The 23,403-nt window shown below is 43.9% G+C and overlaps 1 protein-coding gene across 1 annotated transcript; it reads left to right on the top strand.

Annotated features, from left to right (window-relative positions):
• The first annotated feature begins 5,235 nt into the window (after nucleotides 1–5,235).
• Nucleotides 5,236–14,947, top strand: LOC133348732 (leydig cell tumor 10 kDa protein homolog). Its single transcript, XM_061561667.1, has 3 exons — nucleotides 5,236–5,436; nucleotides 8,849–8,904; nucleotides 11,259–14,947. The coding sequence occupies exons 1-3, from the start codon at nucleotides 5,334–5,336 to the stop codon at nucleotides 11,436–11,438; spliced, it is 339 nt and encodes a 112-aa protein (XP_061417651.1). The 5' UTR covers nucleotides 5,236–5,333; the 3' UTR covers nucleotides 11,439–14,947.
• Nucleotides 14,948–23,403: the final 8,456 nt, after the last annotated feature.

Here is a 23,403-nt window from a genome sequence, read left to right as displayed (position 1 = left end):
GAGGGCCAAATTTGATAAAGTGAAGATGCCCGGGGGCCAATAGTTCCTTCCGACATTTTTACCACAAAAGTTACGTGAAAACACACTGTTATAAAACAATTATCATTGTCACAATTACCTTTATTTTTCAAATGACAATGTAACCAAATATAAGCCGCTCAGGCAGACGTGAACAACTCTAAATACACAATTCTGCCTTTCATTCAGTCAGATAACATTGAACAAACTGTATAGAATACCTTAAATTTCCATGAGTTAAATATATTTGCCTCATGAACATTTTAAACAGGAGTTATAAGTAATGCAAAGTGGTCTGTTATCATTAAACTTTAAAACAAGTGAATGTTGTCTTTTACAAGATCTTTCAGAAACCAGGAGTTTGTGTCACATCTACAGGTACATAACATCAACAGTTATAACCAAATATTATTCAAGAGTTTAATAAAAACAAGTGTCATAAGTCCAAGTGCATTAGTGTGCTTTAGGCTTTTCACTGTTAATAGTGACAGATGTTACCGTTCAAAACACTCAATTTCAGATTGATCAAAGAACAGATAACTTGCTGACACTAATGAGAAGGGTGATACTGAGATCTAGATTTTAGTAAAGAGACCAGGTCGGGCTTGAAGGCAGTGGTTGAGATGCATAAAATGCCACGCAATTTGGAGTCACTCATCCTTGACCTAAATCGGTTCATATTTAAGTTCATGACTGAGAATGTTTGCTCACACAAATATGTAGAGCCGAATAACCACATAATTTTCTTAGCGAATGACCGCATTTTTGGAAACCTGCTTTTGTCCAGCTGCCGGTAAAAGTCAACAAGAGAACACTGCTGGTGTTTCCCACGGCACTCATCGTCAAACTGCAGCTCAATTAGCTCCAGATGCAGCTGTGGAGGAGCATCATCAGGGTCCACGGAGAAGGGAGAAGAGAAAAGCAACATGTCCTTTTCAATAACTGCATAGTCCCGAAAGCGTTTGTTAAATTCCAGAGAAAGAGATGCGATAGCTGTTGCATAACTCTTCATTTGCGCACCGATGTTGTCCTGTGAGAAACTGTCAATTACCTCTTTCAAAGCTGGGAAGTGCGCGGTGCAGGGCTCTGTTTGGGACAAGTGTCTTTGGAAAAGTTGCAGTTTGGTTCCAAAGGCCTTGGTGTGAGCATATAGCTGGCTCACCACTGCATCTTTCCCTTCGTCATGTCAACCAAAAAACCAGATTTACCAGCCATACAGGATCGGACAGTTATTCCATTGGTTGTCCCTTTTCACCAAAAAAATGTCAAATTTCCTCTTTGAGAGAGAAAAATCGCTGCAGTGCGGACCCCCGACTTAGCGACCTCACATCGTTGATATATTACGTCACCGTATTCAGCCTGGATGTCACGCAAGAACTGCTGAAACTGTCGGTGGTATAGAGCTTCAGAGCGAATAGAATTGATTGCCTTTGCCACTGGTTTCATAACATCGTCAAATTTGAGATGTTTGGCGCAAGAGAGCCTGCTGGTGAATGATACAGTGAAGTTTAATAGCATTACCTGCTTCTTCGCTGACTTTATTGCAGATCAGTGTGAACAATCCACTTCGCTCACCAGCCATGGCAGGTGCACCATCGGTAATGATCCCAGAAACTTTACTCCATGGTAGTTTCATATCATCAACAGCTTCACAAACAGAAACGAATACAGCTGTTCCTCTGGTTTGCCCTTTAAGGCTTTTGAGGTCAAGCAGTTCCTCTGTCACGTTCATGTTGTCATCAACTCCTCTTAAAAAAATAAGTAGTTGTGCAGTGTCAGATGCATTGGTGCTTTCATCGTAGGCTAATGAGAAATAATCAAAAGCCAGTTGTCTCGTAATATCTGACGATATGTCCTCAACTCTCCATGCCACAGTGTTGCGTGCCAGGCAAACATTAATAAATTCTTGCTTCTTCTCGGGGAAAATGTTCTCCACCATTTTAATGACACAGTATTTGATAAACGCGCCTTCAGTAAAAGGTTTGCCATGTTTAGCTATTAATATGGTCACTTCGTAGCTGGCTTTGGTGATGTTTTCCTTTGACTCACAGGTCGGCGTGAAGAATCGCTGTTGCGATGCCAGAGCAGCTTGAAGTTGCTTTACTTTTTCAGCGCGGTCACTCCCTGTTAGCTTGTCGTATGTTGTAGCATGTTTAGTCTCGTAGTGTCTCTTTATGTTGAAATCCTTAAACAAGGCATCCGTCTCTTTACAAATTAAACAACACAATTTCCTCGATTTCCAGTGAAGAAGTATCGTAATTCCCACCGCTCCTGAAAGCGGCGGCCCTCACTGTCAACGTTTCTCTTTTTTTTTGCAGTCGCCATGGCAGAAATGATTCGAGAAGGGTTCGCGGCACGGATGCAAAATTAGAGAGCATTAGAATGGTGCTGCCACCGTGTGGCGGAAAGAGGAATTTATTTATTCTGACAGAGCTAGCGAGCCGTAAATAACACATTATAAGACCGAAGCTGCGGGCCGTATGAAATCTGCCCGCGGGCCGTGATTGGCCCGCGGGCCGGACTTTTAACACGCCTGCTCTATACTGTCACGTCCTCGACTGTCTCTCCCTGACAGCCACCCGGGACCCTGCTCCCGAGAGTCCCCTTCCATGCCATAACATACACTTGTATTTGAGAGAGGCTCTCAAACACACAATTCCACTCTCCTGTCAGTGACTCTCGCTAGACGCAGTAGTGACCCAATATATGTCGCTACACATACATCGCATTCCATGGGTGGATCGTAAACACTTTATGCAGATCTCAGGAAAAATCAAAACATTAATATGAGGATAAAACTATTTTCTTTACAGCTGATGGCAAAAAAAACCCGAGACTAGGAATTAAAACATTAAAGAACATAATAGCATCTATCAATATATCCCACTAGCATTTGATGTTCGCGGAGCCTGTTGAGATACCCCAGAATGGATCAGAGTGCTTGGTGTATGGGCCACCAATGCACTAGAGTAGTACTCTGTAGCACCCCTTGCCAATCAAGCAATTTTATAATATACTACATTACTTCTTAGCAATCCAAGGGCAGTTGCATTATTCTAGAACAGTACAGCACTTAAACATCTTAACTGGTTCAAGTTCTATATGCCAGTTTAACACGTAGGCTTTCGCGACCAATATTATTCATAATAAACGTTTTTGGGTTAGATCGCGTTATTTATAAATGTGTCGTAATCCTTCACCACCCGACACGGTGGTGGAGGGTTGAGTACGACGTTTTGCTGGTAATTGCATCCAGCAAGACCGGGAGCAAGAGCAGAGCCTCACCATTCTGGCGAATTGCCCAATGATGCTGGATGTAATTACCAGCGAAACGTTGTACTCAAAAATTGTAAATGTTGTGATTTCACGCTTCAACACACCGGTGGGCTAAAGTAGTGAACTATTTGTTTTTTTGTCAACGTGACACTTTTTTTGCTGATTGGCCGTGTCGGGTGGTGGAGGGTTACGACACATTTATAAGTAACGTGATCTAACCCAAAAACGTTGATTATGAATTCTATATGACACTGAAAAGTGTTAACCGAGTTACCCTGATCACAGAAAATATTTTGGCAATGCATAGGAAGATGGATACAACTGTCAGCTGAACTGGTAGTTGGGTTGCCATTTGGAAGATCTATTGCATGAACATTTTATTTTTTACTCTTTGGTTTTTTTAATTTATCAGCTTTTAAAAAAGTTTTTTATTTTAAATATATACATGTTATTCTTTGTGTAATACCCATTACACATCTTCTTGAGTGATGTACTGTTAATTCCCGCCGGAATCATATCCAGCGATCATTATTTTAACCCAACATTACAATGTGTATTTTGGGGGCCCAATAAAATTCGAAAATTGAAAGTTTTAGCATATTCTCGTTGTATTGGCTCGACTTTTTTGTTGCAAATTTCAGCTCTAAATTTTCTAGAAGTGTCAGCTAACTCACCCCCTCCTATTCTGGGGAGCCCTAACAGGGAGCCACGGTGGCGAGATGTTATCTCCATCACTTGGTATAAAGGTCGTGGATTCGATCAACGACCCTGACGCCTGTATATATGGAGTTTCCATGTCTCTCTCGCCGTGGTCACATGGATTTTCTCTGGGTTTTCCCTCCACACTTAGAATCATGCGTTTGCACTAAGTATTTGTGTGCTGTACATTTCCACATGAAAAGCCACTTCGTGGGGCTATCATTTGTGGCCGGGTCGTTTTTCAAAAAAAAAGAGCAATACAGCTCAGTGGGCTTTACCTGGTAAAATACAACAAGTTTTGTTTGAATACAATAATATTCCAATTTTTTTATGTTCTGGTTTCGAGTATCGACTCTGCTGTATTTGTACGCACTGCCCTGGTAGCCCTTAGCCTCCCTCCCCATTTTGGGAGACCAAACTGAAGGGCCCCAAAAAAGCTAATTGCAGCTTTCTACAGTTGTAAGGGGCAACTCAATTATATTTGTGCCAAAAACTTGTAGCTGTTTTGTGATCTCCCACCAGCCCTTGTAGAATGGGCAAGGTGACCCTCAACCTGCCCCTCTCTCATTTTGTGGGAGGGCCCCTTCCAGCGGCCATTTTAAAACAAAATGGCGGCACCGTGGCTGCCCACCAATGAGGAATCTCGACACTCTATTTGAGGGGGACATCTCCACATCTAAATCGGCGAACAATTGCGGCATCGAAAGGGCCACAGCGAGCCAGACCGACTGATTGTCCGGCGGAAACGGTGTTTTTCATTTCCATTTGTAAAGTTTTCAATATGACACGCACCAACTGAAAGTGTTGGGACTCTTTGTGGCTCAGTGAAGCTTGGCAGTAGTAATCGCTTGCACGCATCATCACAACTTCCGGCAAATGAAAATCCAGTATATATGTTCAGTATCCACCATGAGCAATCCACTGCTGGATGACGGCATCACCAAACCAGCCACCTGAGAATATTAACTATTTCGAGCTAAATGCAGGGTGCTACAGTTCCGCCCCCCCCCCCTTTTGTAAATCCCCCACACCAATAAACAAAACAAAAATCCCCTTGAAAAAATATAAATCCGCCATATTTCTCGAGGTCAGAGGGAAAAAAAACCTCTGTAATGGCAACAAACGCGTGGATCGCTTCTCGAGGAATCGACAAACCACTCGATTCCACAGCCCACGGGCTGCTTAACGTTACTGGGCGGGGGCGGGGGTGCGAATCGCGGAATCGAATCGACATCGTTCATTAACCACCCGATTCACAGTCGCGGGAATCGATCCAGGCTCCGTGTCGTTGTCGTCGTCGTCCTCGTCCTCCTCCCGCTCCGCCGACTGTGAGGGTCGCGATGGCGCAGGGCAACCTGAAGCTGAAGGCGAAGGCGCGTGCAGCCACGGGCAAGAAGCAGAAGTCGGCGCAGCCCGCAAAGGCCAAAAGTCCCAAGAAGGGAGGTGGGCGAGAGGATGATTTGGCGGTCGAACCGCAGTCGTCGTCGTCGTTGTTGTTGTTGTTGGGATGGCGTCGTGCGATCCTTAGGCTCCACATCATCGTCATCATCATCGGCGGCGTCAGCAGCGAGCCATTGTCCATCCACTGCTAGATGGAGGCCTTGTCGCTATCACGCTCGTTTCGCACGTGAATTTAAATCTTTAAATTCGCTCCGTCTCCGCGGTGACGGTGCCCTCCACGTGCGTTTGTGTCCTCCACGTGGGTTCGTTCTGGGGCTGGGCTGGCTGCTTTGACCCAGCCCGGTGACTTTAATTTGCCCGTAAGATGTCTCGACAATTGGACGCTATCCGCGTCGTTCCTCTGCCCCCTTAACACGTTGCGCAGTCTTCTCAATGAGCCACAGTTAAGAGGTCCGCTTGCGGTAATCGTGTGTGCGGTATATAGATATGGAATAGGTGTTCGCTAGCAGCAATTGCACTAAGATTATGTTAAAGCGAAACGGGGGATCTTTGTCGTTGTTTTGGGAGAGAAAATATAAAAGCCTCGCCCCCCCCCCCCCTCTCGCAATCATCATGGGGCTTACAAAGCCAATCGCACAGTGGCGCTTACAATGGCTATTGGGGCTCATTGAGCCTCAATAAGGCTGCCCCCCCCCGTGTGTGTTAAGATGAAATCGTGAGATATTGTACGGGAGAGCGGTGGTGCAGTGGTTAGCGCACTGCGCCACAAACCTTGCGTCCACCCGAATTCTATTCGCGGCCACGACGGCGAAATGTCTCATTGTCTCAACCTGCCCTGGGTCTCCCCGACTCGGTCTGAAATGATTCGCTATTTGATGGTGCAGTGTGTGTGTGCGAAGGTCAGCACAGGGGAGACAAAGGTGGTCGAGCCTGGTGCTGGCCAAACCATTGCTCAGAATAATAATATTTCTGGACATGTCCAAGAGGGGCGGGTCAGAACCTTACAATAATAAACAATAGAAATACACGATATGGGTGCAAAATATAGGAAAGGTAAACGTCACTTAATACTATAGAAATCAAACGAAACTTAAAAAAAAATCTTACCAGGAAAAAGCCCACCGAGATGTTAACTTATTTTTCAGAAGCGACCTTGTCACAAATGATAGCTCAACTAAATGGCTCGTGATGTGGTATTTTATAGCAACCAAATAGTCTGAACGCGCGTTTCCAAATGTGGAGGGAAAAGCGGGAAGACATGGAGGAAAATCCACGAGACCACGAGTAGAGATACCGCAATCTCCGAATATACCGCAGACATCAGGGTCGGAATCGAACCCACGGCCTCCAATGAAATACGAGGTCGTGAACGACAACATCCCCAACATTCTGTTGTCCTACGGGGAGATTGTTGACTTCGGTGTGGTCGTAAATTCGATGGCCTTTGCTGTCATTTGTTTGCTATCGTCTGGCGTCATAAGGTGCTCTCTAACAGTTCTTGCACAGACAGTCTTGGCATGGTAATGTTTGCTATGATCGCCATTTGAACAACGACTGAACCCCAGAAAATATTGGACTTCCTCTCGTTGGTACTCGTCATGAAATTAAATTTCGGCGCACATGTGTGCCTCCCCTAGGTGTGGTGGCGTAACGTAAACCATTCAGGTTTATCGGCACCCGTAAACCGGTAACCGTTTGTACTCATCAATTACCGGTTCACAACGTCAGGAACTGGTGACATCGATTTCAGGGGAAATGTTAGTAGTGTAAAGATTGGCACGCGCCAGCCTACAAAGGGCACGGCGGCTTATGTCACCGCGTGGTAAATGTGCCCTCGTTTCTCAGTTAAAAGGTAAATATGCAGCTCTGCAATTGCTTACTCACGCCACTCGCAGGAGCCTGTAGTGTGATATTTGGTCTACTCTTCCTCGCTGACGGTGTACGTCTTGGAAGAGGTGGGCTTTATCCACACTTTATCCCAACACGTGACCTGTCGGTAGACTAGTTGATTGTGCTAACCATGACACCACGGAAACGCCCCTAATTTTCTCAGTTGAAGGGTAAAATAAATAATGTGGATGCAAACGGTAACCGATTTTTACCGGGTTTTATTCTATATGCTTACCAGTAATGTAAATACACGACATTGACAACCCGAATGAAAGTCAGCTGTTGAGAGACAGGGCAGCCTTGTGTATTTGCGTCTTCTCAATGTGCGCTCACCATGGGTACTTTGTTTCTCGAGGGGGCCATCCAGATTATGCAAGGGGTTGGTAATTGTCTTTTTAACTGTCATGTCGGTGCTTCATGCACACAGTGGAGAATAACACCCAACACCGTGTTGAGTAACGACGCACGCCAATTCCTTTTGTTCATTACGACAGTCAAGAGGTGCCATTCATTGACTGCATTCATGTTCTGAACACATTTTGCTCCTAGTACATAGACTGTAAGTAACCAATAGGACAGATTTGTTTTCAGAGAACAAAGACCACAACTAATTCAGCTGCTTAGCTTTAGCTAATCAGTTTGTTTCAAAGTGTTGCGTAAGAAGAAAATTAATTATTGGTCATATGGACCTCATTGTGGTACTCCGTGGTCCCATAAGCCCCCATCGCATAAACTGCGCTGCGAGGTCATCTTATGTCTGTTGAAGGCGGACGGTACGGCAATCTATTCCTCTCGACGAGCTCTACACGATGCACTAGTTAAAGTTTCAAAGTTTTGTTTATGACTGGCAATTTTGGCGACGGGTGCTTGGTGAAGAACGAGAGGATTAATTTCTGGTGGGTCGCGGCGTTTATGTGCGCGGTGGGACGGAGTCGCCATAAATAAATACATTCATTACGATTTTGACTTAAGTTTATTCGGGATCCTGCCACAAGGTTCATATGAAGGCTGAGATGCTGCCTGTGGTGTGATGATTAGTACACTGTCCTTGCAATCTAATCCAGACTTCCTATCAGACTCCTGGCAGGGCAGTTGTAATAATGGGGCAAGTTATTTAACCTCCAGGCCTCTGTCCACCTGATCGGCAGGTCACGTGTGGTGGGGTGCAATGTGGGTACTCTCACCTTTTACACTGTCTGACCGGTGTGGAAGAGTAGGCCAGATATCCTTCAGAGGGGCTCTTGTGCTTCCTGTAGTGGAGGCCCTTCTGCCAACAGTGGCCTATGCAAGTAATTACTGGGCTGCACCTTTACCTTTTTATATCAAGGCTTAATAATTAGCAAACCTGCCTCAAGTTGTAAAGTAGGTCTAAATTATCAACTGTCCCTGTATAACTAGAGTTCCACATTGTTCCCTGGAAAAACAGATATAAACATTCAGTCGACTTGCACATGCATTCATATTCTCTACCGGACTGTTGACACATTTTAGTCTGGAGCATTCTTATGCTTCATTGTAACCTCTTGATGTGCTTCTGTGTGTGTGTGTGCGAATGCGTGCATAGGTCGTGTCATTGCCCCGAAGAAAGCTAAAGTTGTGGAGTCCCAAAAGCTGAAGAAGGTAAGCAGCTTAATGGGTCTGTAGGGAGGGAACTCTGTTGCTCTTTAAAATTTGAATTACAGTTTGTGCTAATTGTGTGAACCCCACATTCATAAGCATGCACCGAATTCAGAAATGGTCACTTCACTTTAGTTGTTTCTCCTCCAGTGCCAAACCGTTAATACTCGGTGAAACTTATCGTTTAGATTTACCAATTCATTCCCACTGGTCGCTGGATACAGATATTAAGCATTTAAAGAATAGCATATTTATATAAATTGAGGAATCAAATGCACTGGGATTCAGTCAGCGTTATCTACTTGCTGGCAGTAAACTATATACTGGCAGTCCAGACTTTTACAACAATGTATTCCTAGAAACCCCATCGTAAATTGGATCGTATTGTCCTAAATCGGACCCTATTTTTGCATAGACGGTAGAAACAGAGATATCACTTGCCGATGTGTTTTTGCCTTTTATCAGCCATATTTAAGTGTTTAATCGGTAACAATCCACAAAAAAAACACTTGAGAATAACAATTTCCACACCAAGTTACATTGGAAAGGCAGACTGACTGTTCAAATGTGTCTTGTCTATGTTTGTGCTTGTATTTTTATGATCACAGTCTCACCTTTGTACAGCCAGAGCTCATTTATAATTTAAAAGGCAAGTGGCATTGTGCCTAATGAATACAACACTTGTGTGGACAAACACAGATCGAGAGCACTTTCATGCCTTAGAACAAACATTGGCTTGTACTTGAACAAATGTATCAAGTGTTTAGCTAATGCTAGGGTAATGGCCCGTTGCCTAAGGGCGTTTCACAGATAGGTCGCTGCTGATAACGTTTTTCCTTGATCTCTTAGGAACGGTGATTTATCGTGAGATGGTTAATTTACACATTTGGAATATTTAACAGTTTTTGTGTTATTTAATCAAGCAAAAAAATATTTTTACCCTACTTAGTGTCACAGATTCCCAGTACGTATCGCCTCAATGGGATCTCGGCTGGTTTACGTGAATAATGTTGCTCTGTTGTGTTTTTTTCTATTGCACAAAGGGGTCACGAGATTGCTATGCAAAGCAAAACCTGTCCGTCGCATGCCTCGTTTACATGAAGCGGTTCCGCCAGAGGGACCACTACAGCTAAAACAAAATCGCAGACGAATAACAACTTCTTTGACCTAATTTGAATTTTGGGAGGTCAGTCGTTTTTGGCTCATCACGTGAATCATCGTCATCATGATCAGCCATGATTAATCTACATGATTAATCTACATGATTAATCTACATGATTAATCTACATGATTAATCTACATGATTAATCCTCCCCAAGCCATCGTCATCTCGTGGTTCTGTCATGCAACTATATCCCCCTTAGCGCCTGCACACAAGCTCATTTCATCCCTCCGTCTCCTCAGTGGTCGTACTTTTGTCTCCCATCAACATTATTAACCATCATCCTTTTGAGTGGCATGTCCTACCCAAGACCACTTTTCCTACCTCTTATTTTTCATACCATATGGTTTGGACAAAATACACCGAACAGCTTATTTTGGCGACCGTGGGTTGGCAGTGATGCACAAGCACAAATGACAAAAAATTCAACATGCTCTTCATTAATACTGCCTTACACAATAAAATATATAATTGGCAACGTTTCGGGCATTGGCCCTTCATCATAGCACATGAAAAAGGGCCATTACCCAAAACATTGGTGATTTCATGTTTATATATTTCCTATTAAGGCAGTGTTATTGATAAACGTTTTCAAAATGTTTTTGTTTACACTGGACCAGATTGAGAATAGGTTTTCCCCTTTTTTCTGGCAACAAAACAAGTGTGAAGATGTTACAACACCAACTTGAATCCTTTTACAAGGAATTATGTCTGCATTAACCACAATACTTGTGGTTAGAATGCAAACAAGAAACATACTCTGATAATATATGCATTGTCTTTGAAACTGATTGGTCCACACCAATCAGTGGTCCACATCAATCAGTTTCAAAGACAATGCATATATTATCAGAGTATGTTTTTTGTTTGCATTCTGACCACAAGTATTGTGGTTAATTTAAACATGATTCCTTGTAAAAGGTTTCAGTTTGGTGTTGTGACATCTAAACACCTGTTTCGTTGCTAGTTAAAAGGGGAAAACCTATTCTCATATTTTGGTACTGGCAAAGGAGGTCGCATGATGTAACTTGACCAGTTTCTTTCATGTGAGAAATGCCTACTCGGGCAACAGGTCAAATTTTTACCACTTAAGTTTTGTACTTAGCTCCAGTGGCATGGCTGGTGAACAACACGTAGCATTGCTGGTGTTAAATGAAGCATGCGTGCGCTTGTGTTGTGCTTGTGCGCGTCTCAGCGTCTGGAGGTGGCCATACGAGGCCGCATCGAGGAGGAGCTGAGCGTCAAGGCAAGCGCCAGAAAATCAAGAGGGAAGGCAGTGGCCACTAAGGCCTCGCAGGGCGGTCAGAGCCAAGCCAAGCCAGGCAAGTCGGCCCCTAAGCGAGGCAGACCGGCAGCAAAGACTAAATCTGCTTAGAAGTAAACGTGGCGGATTTCCTGATGGTGCCCCATTAGTGGTTGAGTTGATGTTTTTTGTTTTTATTGCTGTTGTGACGTAGGTGTTTATTATCTTCGAATGACAGTCACTAACACTGAAGTATAAAAGTTGCTCTGTGGTCCAACTCAAATCCGTCCATATATCTTCACGTGTGTGTCGTCAGAATTGCTGCCAGTAAAAGCATTACCTTGTTGCAAGTTTACAACAAAAATACACGTGATGATCACTGGCACGTTTAATTTTTTTATGGTCCATTTTATATAATGCACAATTGTATTGAGGGCTCATGTCTTTTACATTGTCTTCGTTCGCAAGCATCCACATCACAGGCCACACTGAGCCAATGGCAGGAATTGAAAATGAACATCTGAATGCAGAATTAGTAGTGGCATCTACATAACTGCTGCCAAATGGGAAAAGTGTGGCATAAATCCGGACCTAAAACTGTCCTTGGTACACTTTGTGTTTGTGCACGCCAAGCAAGTGAACAGCCAGCGGTGGGGAAAAATCAGCTTTGGCGTTGTGATAGGATAGTGGACTAGAACGTTGTCTGGATTACTTGCAAGCAAACATCGATGAGTCTTAAGGCGAGATTTATTTTCAAGAGAGTGCCGAACGTGATAAGCCATTTATGTTTTGGGAGTGTTTTGGCACGTGGCTGAAAATTGGAGTGCCTAGAGAAAACTGGTGCGTACTAGAGGAGAACACACAAGTCAACACGGGTAATTTGTTAGAAGCCTACTGCCTGTACTGATGGCATAACCTTGTTGCCCAGTTTGTGGGTGCTCATGCAAGTGACGGGTTATCACATATCATTTGAGCTCTATTGGAGAGTGTGTACGTACGTATGTTTACATTTCTCAAGTTAAAGGATCGATTCAATTTGTGTTGAATGCGCATGAATGTGTAAAACACACGGTGAACAAAAAGGGAAATGCTTTATGCATGCCAGCTTAGATCAGTGTCGAGCATCGGGGTGTTGACCAGCACTTTGTGTTGAAACGCCCCAGTTGCATTTTCCTTGTTGATTATTCAGTGTGCCTACCGTGTGCCACCCTCGACCTAACTGAAGCAGCATGTGCCCACCCGCCACAGTCTGCAGGCTTGTAACTGTTAACCTTTTTGTTTATCGTTTCAAACTGGTGTTTTTTTTCTTGATGGGTTCATTTCATATTGTCAAGCGCTCAGTCAGATGTGCGCCTGCCTCGCTAACTGGAGAAAAATCCGTGATGTGTTTAGGAAACAAGGTTCTTCCTTTCTCTATACTGCACTCATTTGGCTTGGTGACAGTTTCCAAAATGGCCCCCCACTCTTATTATCATACGAGGCGCTCCATTGATCCATGTGAGGTGATGGTTAACGGTGACGGTAAAATACAGCAAGCATCAACGTGCATTTTGTTTGGAAACCCAGTTGTTATAGCAGTTTTTATTTTGAATTATATAATATCAAACTCGCACCGCTTTTGAACGCCACATCTAATCAAAACGCTTTAGAGCAGTGCAACACAGGTTGTGAAAATGGGTAGAAACGTTTGTGGCAATTTTTTTACTATTATTGAATAGGATGAGGGGTTACTACTTCAAGGTTTAGGTTGAGGAAGAATGAATATTCTGATTACTGGACAACTGGTAGAACAGGTGAAGACATTCAGTTACTTGGGAGCATATCTCATGGAAAATGGATGTGTGCGATTAAGGTCAAGGATTGATATGGTGAATCAGGTAATTGGCAAGAAAGAAAGAGTTGGCAAGAACAATCCGTGAAACTAAAAAAGGAAGATAGTTGAGATGAAGGTGCGGAGCGCTTCTTTGCCTGGAGCGGAAATGTGAAGACTGAGAAAGGATGGAATAAGGTGGAGAAGGATCTAGAGCCAGTGGTGGGCAACCTACGACCTGTGGAGCCCCTCGTGGTGGCCTGATCCAAGTGTGTCTCGGGTGATGTATGACGGCATGATGAGTGGACAAGCAAGTTTTGAAGCTTGTGGCCCACTGATGTGAAGGAGGGCCGCTCGTGTGTCCCACTGACTCATCTGAGTTGCTCATCAGTGATGTCGAGAGAGCGAGAGCTGGAAAGAGAAGACCAACGAAGACATCTTTAATGGCATCAACAAAATAATGATAATGGAAGTCATCAGAAGGATGGAGAAGAACTGGATAGGACACATTCTACAAGAGGATGCTTTGATAAATGATATTGTACAGGGAAGAATGGATGGGAAAATAATGAGAGGCTGAGGATTGGGATGTTGTAAAAGCCGAAGGAAGGGTCTTGTGGAAATAAAGAGGGCAGAGAATAGGATGGAGATTATTGCATCTAAGGAGCTGCCGTTAAGGCAGGGCACCAAAGAAAAAGATTGAGAGGGATGATGAGTTTCTGCAGTATTAAAAATTACACAGAAGTCAGTTGTAATAGTGAATCGTAATCAGAGTGCAAAGTTAGGTGTTCATTTAAAGGAGGTCTTAAGTTGGGGTGGGGGGGGAGCTGGCAACGCTGATGAGGACAATTACAGGCAGGGATGCAGAGGAGGAGTAACCCTGCCTCCCACCCTTTGAGTGAAGTTGGACAGATGGCATTAGGAGATGGTTACTGGAAAAATGGGGGATGAGGAGGATCGTGTAATGAGAAGCGGGGGAGATGAATCCATAAAGGATATTGGAAATATTATTTTGCAGGCAATACTTAGATGGACAGGGAGCCAGTGGGTGGATTTCTGGATTGGAGGTGACTTGCTCAGTGTGAAGTCTGGCTGCCATTTTCTAGATTGCCTGTAGTGTAACAGTGCATATTCTGCAGAAGCCAAGACAAGATATGGACAATAGAGGGGATCGAAAGATTTCAGTAACGATACGTTGAGCATCGATAGACCAAACCTAAATGCTGGGTTGCTTACAAATCTGCTTTATCAAGTTTGGTACACGTGATGTCAGCTGTTTAAACAATACAGCTGATTTAGTAACGTAACAAGAGTTAATAAGATCAGATACTGGAGGTTGAAACTGCCTCGTTAGTTGCGTTGAGAAAGTATTGAAGTGAAATAAAGTCAGCCTTATAAGATACCAAAGTGTTCAATAAACCCAGGAAATGTTTCGCCCACATTCAGAAATTGTCGCAAATGCAGGACGAATACAACATTGCTCAAAAACCATATACGTTAAACAAAACATTGCAAGCATTCGATAATGTTTACCTATGAAAGGCTCGTTTAGTCTCAAGACTTTCAGAATGGTGCTGTTTGAGATGTTTAGCTAATATATTTTTGAGTATTTTTGTTGGAGGAATGGGAGTATGGAGAAAAACCTACACGTACTCGAAGAACACTTGAATTCCAAATTTGGGTTTTTGTCATCAAAACTACATTTTCAGTTTAACTCTTGAAATTTTACATGATTTTTAGGTTTTAGATTGTGTTTTTTAATTTGTGTACTGTAGTTGATATTTACGCTTTGCTAACTTAGTTTGAGTTATTAAAATAAGCTTAATGAAAACCTGTTGTTTTTGTGATGTTTGTGTGCGTGAACGTGTGTGGGGAGCGGCAGTGCGGCGGTTATCGCGTTGCACTACAAACCCGGTGGCCTGAGTTTGATTCCCACTCACGGCCAACACCAGTGACGATTATTTGAACCGATCCTAAGCCTCCCCTAGGTTGACTCGGCCCCAATGAGTAGTGGTGCAATGTATAAACATTGCCGCTGGGGAGACAATGGTAGGTGGGCGTAGTGCTGGTCACCTAACCCCTTGTGTGCCGTGCCGGCCTTCATTGGTGCTCGCTAATAGCACTTGCTACAACGGTTTGTTAAGACTATATGGGGATCTTTATTGCGTGACATTTGTGTTCACATTGAAAAGAGTGTGTTTTGTGGATAAATAAATCGGTTATTGGATAAAAAAAAGTAAAATGATGTTCCCTTTTAAAATATCGAATAGTGGAGCATTGTCTTGACAGGATAGTAAACATCAAGTAGTGCACCAGGCTTATATTTGAGAATGGCTACAAAAGATTTTGTCACAGAATAACTTTAGAAGTCTCTTCAAAATGCCTCTTGGCGCTTGGAACACGTTTTGCATTTCTTGAACAGGGTGTTCCCCATATATCAAGTAAAACCTTCAATTCCCAGAGCCGAAGTAAGCTACAGACCAAATTCATTCTAATATATTTTTTCCAGTCGACTAAACTTTTTATTTTTCCAGGTAAGGCCGACTGAGCTCTTTAACTTTTTCACAAATGAACTGGCCACCAATGATAGTCCAATGAAGTGGATTGTGGAAATGGATAGCTGCTGAATCCTCTAAATCAGGGGTCCCCAACCCCCGGGCAGCAGACCGGTACCGGTCCGTGGCCTGTTAGGAACTGGTCCGCACAGCAGGAATGAGCGGTGAGTCCGCGTGGCCCACCAATTATTTTATTTACCACTTCCGTCCGCGCCTCTTTCCCCGCACTGCGCACTTGTCACAGTTTTGGTAAGCCCACAAGATAACCCCTAGCCATAATGAGTAAAAAACAAACGATGCTGGAGAGCTTTGAAAAGGGGGAAAGACCCAATGATGACCCTACCCCCGGTCCGTAAAAAAATTGTCTTCCACGAAACCGGTCCCTGGTGCCAAAAAGGTTGGGGACCGCGTCTAAATGCTTGTTTCTAACTGGAGGGAAAAGCCGGTGGAAAATCCGCACGACCACAGAGACATGCAAACTCCAAATATACAAGCGTCAGGGTTGGAATCGAACCCATGACCTATATACCAGGTGAGCTCGTTAACATTTTGCCACTGCGGTACCCCAGTCATTAGGTGGCCAGGCTGAGATTCAATTTCTTGGATTCAAACCCAGAATCTAAGTGGTTGCAGCTCGGTGCTCTTTTAATTGTTTTTTGTGTTTAGTTTGCCCTTCCCCTGCACCTCCGATTAGCACGGTTGGCTACGTATGATTTGATATTAGCTCCCAGAGTAACCCAAACCACGTCGCAGATGAATTATAATACGAAGCGGATATTAAACACTGGTATTCCAAAAGAGCAGGCTATATATAACATTCCTGCGGAGGGAGCTGGTAGGAACGTTGGGTTGCTCGGTCAATGGCCAGGGTCAACGGCGGCGTGGTGTATTCCGCAAATATGGCCGACTGTGAGGGCGGGCACAAGCCGGCGTGAGTAGGTTAAACGTTGAGTTTTATAAGGGCACCACGGGGTGACCAGCCCCTCCCCACCTAGCCCCACCCCTCCCACTCCCCACCCAGCCCCACACCCTCCCCACCCAGCTCCTCCCTGCACGACGGACGGACACAATAATCCCCTGTGGGCTGGTGTAACCAGGAGGTTCCTACCAGTATTATGTCACCGTCTTTTGACACACCAGAAATTGGAGCGCATTGTGAGTTACATTCAGGCGATATAAATGAAATTCCCACTCAAAGGAATGTGGGATTTCTACAACCTATTCAGGACTGCAGACGATGAGTGCCACTCGCTGCTCATTTGAGCATGCGAATGTTACGACCCTGAGTTTGAATCTTAACCATGGCTAACATCGGTGGCGATTGATATTTTCTAAACAGGTGTGGGTACCTCGGAACCCCTTCAATCAGCGTTGACCAGCGAGGTGAAGAATGGGCAAGCAATCCCCACAACCGACATGTGGTGGGGAGGCCTTCATCCGGCAAGTGAATTGAAATCGCCCGTGAATTCTGTCATGCCATTTCCTTTGTCAAAGATGTCTGTGATCATGGCCTCCATTTACGCCCAGTTGCATCCAATTGTTAAACTTGCTGATGTAACTTGATTTGCGGTCTTCTCCAGCTTCTTGTACCTATACATTTCCCAGTCAAAATATTATATTCAGTCTCTTGTTTTCTCATTGCATGTCCAAGAAATATAACTTCCATTTTGCTTAAGTGGATTCTATTGGGATTGTATTATCAAGACGCTTATACACAGTGGCTCTTAATTTGTGGGACTCAATAATTACAAACGCAACAGCTACATTTGCTTCAATCAGCCTGGGTTGTGCCCTTCCCTCTGTTATTGGAGGAACCTGAAGTAGTATTCACTTATGAAGGTACCCGTGCGGGACTTATGCACCCTCTGCCAGTATACAAATACGGGTGATACAACAAAAACTCCACCCCAGGGTTTCCCAAATTCCAGTCCTTGTGACGTGAGCTAGGATGACTAGATTATAATTGAATCGATAATATCAATTAAATGTTATAAACGTCTCCTTTTTTGTGGACGATCAAAGGTTTTTCTGGCTTTATGTGGGTTTCGGTTTGTGCAATTTCGCCGTGATGGGGCTACCCTATTTCTACCCAAAATTCGCGATGTAAGGTTTGAAGTCACTCATATGCGGCTTTGCAGTCGCGCACGTTCTCCCTGTGGTAGCGTGGATTTTTCTCCAGGTCCTCCGGTTTTCCCCTCCACATTTAGAAACACGCGTTTCGACTATCAGGCTGCTATAAATTCCCACTTGATAAACCACGTCGTTGGGCGATCATTTGTGGCCAGGTCGCTTCTGAAAAAGAGCTACATAGCTCGGTGGGCTTTACCTGGTAACATTAAATTAAAACAATCTTGTTGGGTTTTAATGTGGAACAATATTTGTGCGTGCTGCATTCGCTGCTCGGCAGGCAGCTGGTGCGTGCGGTTTCGCTTTGTGCGCCATTTTTTGGGAACGCATCTACTACCGTCGCATAAAGCGAGGGAAACATGTAAGTGCAGGCCGACTCTCCACATCCGGCCTTCCAAAGGCAGGAAACCCCCTGCAAGCCACGCCTACGCGTGCGCGCCACTCATGATGCCAATGACGTTTCCAAGCCTTGCCCATCACCTCCGGTCCAGCGGTACAACGTGGCAACAGGTGAGATTTTTTTTCGTCTTCACTGTGTTCGTGTTATCCACACACTGCTCCAGCAACCAAGGCATTTAGTGAAAGGCCCACCGTCAACCTTTGCTCGTTGGGAGGTCACTTTCCCTTGTACCCTCTTTGCCTCTGCCAATTTCCGTATGTCCCAATAAAATGTGATCAGGATGCCCCCCCTAAAATTCTTTACAGCACCTTGAGATGTGCTTGTATTTATATGCCATGTATAAATCTGCATTGTATGTTTGTCAGCAGGGGGAGTCTTGGTTGCTAAATGTTTTATTTAAATCTGTACTCGCCTTGTGCATCCTATGGAGCTACGCACGCATTTAAAAGAAACACGTGGTATTGTGGATCTGCGTCAAAGAGACCTATGAGCATTCCACAGTCCCGACGATGCCGTACAGATCGAGGGAAAATCATTCATAAAACTTGGGCAAAAACATTAATTGCATCTTTATATCTGTTTTCAATCCTATTATTGTCAACGACAGTGTGTTTATATGGTCAGTCTAGTCGAGGATAATCTTTCCTTTTATATAAAATGTATAATTCATAGTTTGTTTTAGAACAATGACAGACTCAGGAGTCTTAGGGGAACGTGGCAAGTTCTGCAAACAAGGGTCCTGAATGTAATCATCGATGTCAACAAGATACGCTTCTGCGGCCGTCTGGAACCCTCATCTGATATTAGGAAGCCACTGGAACTATGCAATTTTAAATGTAGATCGAAATCTCATTGAGAATTGTTGTTTGTATTTAGTTTGTTCATTCCCACACATCCGATGAGCACGGTTGGTTATGTACAGTGCGAAATAAATTCAACATACATATGTAACCCTAGAAACTCATGTTCAGCCGTGACGCATTGCTAGTAAAAGTACATAGAAACGGAACTCCGTTCTGTCTCTACATGTAAATAAATAACGTAGTTAAATTCGTTGGCTCTCTGGGACAATATTCATCAACTTTATTGGAGGACGTTGCCTTGGAAATGGTGTACAAGTAGAATGAACAGCAAACGCAAAACATTCGTCAACAACACTGCCTTAAAACAAAACAAGCAGCAACGTTGCAGACAATAGCCATTGTTTATGTCACACAAAAAAACATCAAACCCGTGTATGTGTTATGAAGAAAGGCCATTGCCCGAAACGTCGCCAAGTATATATTTATTTTACTTTTAAGGGCAGTGTTGTTGACGACTGTCGAGTTTCAATATTATTCAGCAGTTTTTCTTTGTTTTAGCAGGCGAACTGGACCAGTTTTGTTCGCCATAGATCTCCGCAGTTAAGCCTGCTCGACACATTGCTGTTATTGGCAAGAGCACTCAATATAAACGATAGAGCCCTGCTCAACACGCCACGGTGGCGAGATGTTAACTAACTCGCCTGATATGCAGGAGTTCGTGAGTTCGATCCCGACCCTGACACCTGTATATTTGGAATTTGCATGTTCTCTCTCTCCCCGTGGTCGTGTGGATTTGTATCTGGATCTTCCGGGTTATCCCTCCACATTTATAAACATCCATTTAAGAGTATTTGGCTGCAATATATTTCCACGTGATAAGCCACTTCGTTGAGCTATCATTTGTGGCCAGGACACTTTTGAAAAAGAGCTACATACCTCAGTCGGTCTTATCTGGTAAAATGAAAATAGATAATAGTTTAGAGAAAACGCATTTTTGTCTCGAAACTCATTACTGTGTGCGTGGTTGTGGAGCATTGTGGGTGTTAAAGGTCAGTTACAAAGCATAACGCAGGGCCGTGATGGACGGCATCTGCGTTCATCATGGCTGATGATTGTCCATGTAATATGTTGGAACACATTCTACTAAAATAATCCCTGTCAGCGTGACTTATTACACGACAAACCCAGGACTTGACGCGTGTAAATAAAAAAAAGAACTTTAAATTGCTGCAAAATAATGGACCAAAAAGTAAGATGGACACCTCAAACCTTTTTTTCCATGAGCATGTGCAAAAAACCAAACCACAGGCCGCTTCCGTTAAAAAAACAAAAAACCTTGCGTGGTCGTTTACAGTGCGTGAAAAATACGCAGCAAGTTAAAAGTCAAATTTCTCCAGTTACTTTGTCCAACGCGTGCTAAAACATGTACGATTCAAGCCCCCGCGGCCACCCTCGTTGATACTGCGCGTGCGTAAATCAAATGCACGCCGTCTGGTCCACAGTGGACATCAAAGATTGCCATGATATTATTCAAATATAGGGTAAAGCCCTTGTGCACTGGTCTGGCAGTGCTTTGGCAAGCGGTGTGTCTCGCCTAAATTTCAGATGTGCCGTGGTATTTTAGAAACGATTAAAAACACTAGTTTTTATATTACCAGGTGAGGCCCACTGAGCTATTTAGATCGTTTTATTTTTTAAAGGACCTGGCCACAAATGATAGCTCAATGAAGCGGCTTATCGTATGGACATGTATATCAGCCAGATACTCCAAACGCACGTTTATAAATATGGAGGGGAAAACTGGAGGACCCGGAGAAAAAAAAACCACAACCACGGGGAGAGAGACACGCAAACTCCAAATATACAGCAACAGGTGTCAGGGTCGGGATCGAACCCACAACCTCCCGCATACCAGGCGAGGAAGATGACATCACGCCACACAGAGAATGAAATAACATCAACAAAGACATTAACACACACACATCAACATAAAACAGGCAGTTAAATTAAATAATGAATAGGCAAGCACATAGAAACACATTAAAAAATACACATACGTTGAAATGAATACAATAGACATAATTCCAAATAAAATCATTAAATAGACGAACAGACGGCCATCCTAACAATTATAATTGAAAATAAAGACAGAGATCCTCCGTATAGCCGTTACTGTCTTTTGGGATAAGTGCTGTTAGCGAGCACCTATGAAGGCCGAAACGGCACACAAGGGGTTGGTGGCCAGCACCACGTCCGGCCGCCTTTGTCTCCCCAGTGGCGATGGTCACACAGGTACTCGCTGGAGTCTGAGTCGATCTATAGGAGAGGCCCAGGACCGGTTCCGATAATAGTCACTGGTGTTGATCGTGAGCGGGAATCGATCTCGGGTTGCCGGGTTTGATGCGCAGCGCGTTATCCGCTAGCACTACTGCTCCCATACTAATTATTAGCAATATAAAACAAACACACATGCAGCCTCACTGGCTGACACAACAACACGACTCCTGCGTCTTAGTTAATTGGCTGAGCCAACTTAGCCGAGGCACCACCGAGCCATGAATTGAGGCAATTAACTGGCTGAGCCAATGAACTAAGATTAAACCCAAACTTGGTTGAGTCGATGAGGACTGCGGAAAAAAAACACGCGGTGATCCGAAGGTGAGAGAGCGACAAACAACGCGGTTGCGGAAATTCCACGTTGTCGTGACGGCACCAGGTCCGTCCGTCGTGGTGTAACACTTGAGAAAGAGACGCGCGCGCATCCACCACACTCAACATCACCATCGCCATGATCAGTCCACTGCTGGATGTTGAGCACCCACCGCGCTGGTGTCGCTGTTGAAATTTGTTAAAAAGAGAATACCGGGAACATAGGCCCCTACTGCGAAACTACAGCAGACTCTGTCTGTGAAAGACAATGGCTTACACGATAGCCTTGCGCGATAATATTAGTGAGAATGCCACATTTGATTCGAGTTCAAGTGTCCCTTTACGAGGTGTTTGTGTGGGCTCGTGTTGCGTCCGTGTCAGTTGAGCTCAGGATAAACATGAGCAAATGAAAGGTATAATGCACAAAAAAGTTTGCTGAATAACAAAAAATGTAAGGTGATATAATTTGGAGGGACACACATGGAAAACACAGCAGAAGGGGTGGACTGGAATGAAAATTATTGAATAAAGAAGCAGATGAGAGCGCTTTTGGAAATCTGAACTTGATAATACAAGCAACATACCAATGTAGCTACAGAAGTACATTTCTAATCAGTACGTACCTCATGGTATGGTTTCATAAATATGGTTATTAACAACACCAACAATAGAACACAATTTGAAAAGTGAGCAATGGAGTACTGGGATATGCATGCAGAGTGATTATCGTTGACCTTGGGGCATAATCCCACGTTCCCGTTGAGATGGACTCACGTCCTGTGAATACACCAGGGCAGTGTCAACTTGGTGCATCGTCACTCCGAGGTTGGGGGATGAACCAGCAAGCACCCTGCGAGGCTGCACCGATTGGTGAGAAGTCAACAACCCCTTGCCCTATGGAGAATAATCCTGGCCACGGTAATGTGGAATTTGTTTTACCACTACTCATTCGAACATTGGGGAAACCTTTACCGTTTAGAAACATCCCTCTAGATTATTTAGATTATTTTTCTTGTATAAAATTTCCACGTGATAATCTATCCTTGTGGCCAGGTCGATTCCGAAAAATAAGCTAATAGCTCAGTGGGCCTTACCTGGTAAGATGAAAAAAATAGTTCAGTTTTATTTGTGTATAGTTTAAAAATGATTTGTTTACCTTTCCTATACTTTGCACTCCTATAGTGTTTTTGTATTGCTTGTTGTTGTAACGTCCTGACCTTCCTAATAGACATCTGTGAAAAAGAGCTTTGTAGCTCGTCCGATTCCTCCAGTAGAACTCTTCTGATTAAGCAGCAGAATGAGAAGGTGAATTTGTAATGCACTTTGCACCGATGTCATTTGTCAATTTAGCTAACTATGCAGTGTTTATTTGCAGCATATAGGAGCGAATAACCGCGACAGGCACTGGTAGATAGAGGTCGGTGACTAAGAGGAAGACCTAAAGCCATACAGTATTGTGGTGATGGTGGTGTTGAAACTTCAGGAGTGAACCCTCAACTGTGTCGCAATGGGGAAGACCCTAAGGCCAGATGATGGACACTCGAAGAGAATTTTGAAGTCAGGTGTTGACTTGGCGGCAGCGTTGGGATTATGCAGCAGGAAGGAAGCAATGGCATCAAGCCATGGAAGGAAGTAATGGTTGCAGTATGTTAAAAATGCGGTCGTCATGGTGCTAACTGGTACACTCTTTAAGGATCACATCACACCTGTGCTTCTGTCCCTTTACTGGCTTCCTGTCCGAACCCGTATTGAT

The sequence above is a fragment of the Lethenteron reissneri genome, chromosome 28, assembly GCF_015708825.2.
Source record: "Lethenteron reissneri isolate LAM-NWPU_2019-01 chromosome 28, ASM1570882v1, whole genome shotgun sequence".
In the NCBI taxonomy this organism is placed as follows: domain Eukaryota; kingdom Metazoa; phylum Chordata; class Hyperoartia; order Petromyzontiformes; family Petromyzontidae; genus Lethenteron; species Lethenteron reissneri.
Note: the sequence above shows the minus strand (reverse complement) of the source record. Positions and strands in the feature narration are given on the sequence as shown.

Bases quoted from the DNA above. Each gene is read 5' to 3' on its own strand.
- LOC133348732 (XM_061561667.1), top strand. From the start codon at position 5,334: ATGGCGCAGGGCAACCTGAAGCTGAAGGCGAAGGCGCGTGCAGCCACG. The intron at 5,437-8,848 runs GTGGGCGAGAGG...ATGCGTGCATAG, and splicing joins CAAAAGTCCCAAGAAGGGAG to GTCGTGTCATTGCCCCGAAG. The intron at 8,905-11,258 runs GTAAGCAGCTTA...TGCGCGTCTCAG, and splicing joins AGTCCCAAAAGCTGAAGAAG to CGTCTGGAGGTGGCCATACG.